The 3,218-nt window shown below is 51.4% G+C and overlaps 1 protein-coding gene across 1 annotated transcript in view; it reads left to right on the forward strand.

Annotated features, from left to right (window-relative positions):
- The window catches only part of SMC1A (structural maintenance of chromosomes 1A), a 35,296-nt gene that overhangs the window by 30,451 nt on the left and 1,627 nt on the right, over nt 1-3,218 (forward strand). Inside the window, 4 exon segments of the mRNA XM_018569145.1 lie at nt 1,522-1,676; nt 1,772-1,923; nt 2,434-2,503; nt 2,676-2,786. Coding sequence (XP_018424647.1) covers nt 1,522-1,676; nt 1,772-1,923; nt 2,434-2,503; nt 2,676-2,786 — 488 coding nt within the window.

The following is a 3,218-nucleotide window of genomic DNA, read 5'->3' on the forward strand; positions in this document are numbered from 1 at the left end:
GATACTGATTTTGGTGTGTTTTAACAATTGAATTGTGTATTTTTATCGGTTTAATATTAATTTGAGAAACATTTGCGCAATTATCGCAGGGCCTACAAATTTAGTATCACCATCTTTTTATTCTACCGGGCCTGCGCTTTCAGAAAATATATGGTTTGGGGGGTCTTTTACAAACGCTAACAACGCAGCAGTTGAAAATCAAATCAATAGGAAAAAATTGCAGAAAATTCAAAAATGGCGCGGTCCAGCTGATTTGAAAAATGTTCCGGAGGGCTTGGCAGCGAAAGGGTTAAGGAAGCCAGGCGGCGTGTATTGGCTCACCACCTGGCTTCCTGATTAGCCGGGCGGCATGTAAAGACTCGTCACCCGGCTTTCTGATTAGCAGGTAAACGGCCTTCATGCTCCCTCATCACCAGGTGACCAACAGGAAGGTGGGGGGTGGGTAAGGACTCGCCGCCTGGCTTCCTGATTGGTCGAGAAGCTGGTCAATCAGATAACCGGGCAGCGAGTCATTACCTGGCGCCCGGCTTCCTGATTGGCCGGGAAGCCAGCTCCATGCTACCTCATCACCAGATGACGAGGGAGCATAAAGCCGGCTTTCTGGCCAATCAGGAAGCTGGGGGGCGGGTAATGGCTCGACATCCGGCTTCCTGTTTGGCCAGCTTCCCGACCAATCGGGAAGCTATGCGACGAGTCATTACACGCTGCCTAGCTTCCTGATTGGCCGGGAACCCGGCTCCCTCATCACCAAGTGACGAGGGAGCACGGAGGCGGCTTCTCGGCCAATCTGGATGCTGGGCAGCGTGTAATGACTCGCCCGGCTTCCTGATACCGGAAGCTTGGGTATCGGGCCAGGCATCGGAGCATTTGGGCAAGTATGAGTACTGGGTGCATCCCTACTTACAATGGATGCTGCTTCTTGATGTTTAAAGGTTTTTTTTTTCCCCCTGCAGAATCAGCCGGTCCTGATATCCTGTTTTAGGGGGGGCCCCTTTTCTTTACAGGGTCCTATGGAGCCACCCTTGTGTGTGTGGCTAGTAAATGGTGTGTCTCCGCAAACACACAGGGCAGGACACTCCCCTACTCCTATCTTCCCCAAGCTAGTAGATTGGCAGGCCCCTGGAGTCTGCTTTGTCCCTTGTGATCCTGTACTGGACAGGAAGTTCAGGGAAGCCAAGCTTAGAGAGTTGGAGCTGCTCGGAAATCTGATGACTGTAAGTGATACTTTTTTTTTGTTTTGATCCACATTGATTGTTGGAAAAAACAAACACTTGTGTTTAATACTATTTTAAAGGAGAACTATGGGGTTAAGTCTTTTCCCCATAGTTCTCCTTAGAGTAACGGGAGGTCACAAACTAGCGTCCTCCCGTCACCCTAGGCTCAGTATATAGGGAGCTACAGCTCGCGGTATACTGAGACGCCGCAGCCGGAGCGGATCCCGACAATTATGTCTGGATCCACCCAGACCTACTGCATGAGTACTGTACGTTCATATTTCATACTCCATTCTTACTCTTGCAGAGTTTGAAGCCGCTCGCAAACGCGCAAAGAAAGCCAAGCAGGCCTTTGAGCAGACGAAGAAGGAGAGGTTTGACCGGTTCAATGCGTGCTTCGAGTCTGTGGCCACCAACATCGATGAGATCTACAAAGCTTTGTCCAGAAACAGCAGTGCCCAGGTAAGATCTCCGGGTCACCTAAACCCGCCCGGCGGCTTCCGATACGTTTCGGTGTATTGGTGGCCATGACTCTTACCAAATCTCACTACGGGCAGGCTTTCCTGGGACCGGAGAACCCCGAGGAACCCTACTTGGATGGTATCAACTATAACTGCGTGGCTCCGGGGAAACGGTTCCGACCCATGGACAACTTGTCTGGAGGAGAGAAAACTGTCGCAGCTCTGGCTCTGCTCTTTGCCATCCACAGGTAAATGGGGAACGTGGATGAGGTTTATTTCTGGCTCACCCATCGGGGTCCGTTCTTGGCTTGCCGTTTGGAAAGTCTACTTTTTGCAACAATTTTAATAATATGCACTAGGGATGCACCGATACCAGTATCGATATCAGTGCCGATACCGAGTATTTGGGCGAGTACCAGGAAGCCGGGCAGCGCGTCTTTGCACGCTGCCCGGCTTCCTGAATGGCAGGGAAGGTGGCTCCATGCTCTCTCGTCACTTGTGATGAGAGAGCATGGAGCCGACTTCCCGGCCAATCAGGAAGCCGGGCAGCGCGTAATGGAAGCCGGGCACTGTGTCATGACTGTCGCACGACGGCTCAATAGATCGGGAAGTGAGCGAACGCATACCGTCACTCGCTCACTTCTCGATCCTGGAACCTCCTGTGACCCTAAGGAAAAGCACCGACCCCATAGTTCTCCTTTAATCCCAGTATAGACTTGTGTGGTTCTCATTACTGTCTCCCCCTTTTTGGTCCATAGTTACAAGCCGTCGCCATTCTTCGTTTTGGATGAAATAGACGCTGCTCTGGATAACACCAACATAGGAAAGGTGAGCCGGGGGCTGTGACCTTTGTGTTTTGTTGGGGTTTGTAGTTGCACCACAGCCGGATGGCCAGGGTTTAAACAGTGAGGTTCTGCCTATAACATATATGACCCGAAGGGCAGCTGGTTCTATGGATTGGGGCCATATCACTGATTTTTGGTGCTGATCTTCTTTGTAGGTGGCCAACTATATTAAGGAGCAGTCCATGACCAACTTCCAGGCAATCGTCATCTCCCTCAAGGAGGAGTTCTACACCAAGGCGGAAAGTTTGGTTGGAGTTTACCCGGAGGTAAGTGGGCCGGTATTAAACTCTGGTCTGTGATGTTGGGGGGATTGATGGTGGACTTGTACAGGGTTTTATTATGGTCATAGCCAAAAAACTTGTATTTTAATGTTATGTCACATTAACCACTTCAAGCTTTACCCATAGACTCAAAGTTGGCGGCGGGTCCTTTTCCCGCTCGCGTGTGTCCCCATTCATTTTAAACAGCTGGCAATGGCTGTTTACATACAAGCGTTCAGGTGACTATACTGTGGAGCCGGGGTGCCCATTAGGTCGATCGCAAAGCGAACACTGGCAGCTCGCGATCGGCTCACTGTCCTGTGCTCCCGCAGTGCTCGTGCGGGCTGCCGGCTGAATGTGTCAGAGGCCGCAGACGGGAAGGGGCGGGACACCTGTCCCCGTGTGCAACGTCGGCCACATTCGGCCACACAAGCACCG

This window comes from Nanorana parkeri, unplaced genomic scaffold (genome assembly GCF_000935625.1).
Source record: "Nanorana parkeri isolate BGI_ZX_2015 unplaced genomic scaffold, ASM93562v1 scaffold1291, whole genome shotgun sequence".
In the NCBI taxonomy this organism is placed as follows: Eukaryota; Metazoa; Chordata; class Amphibia; order Anura; family Dicroglossidae; genus Nanorana; species Nanorana parkeri.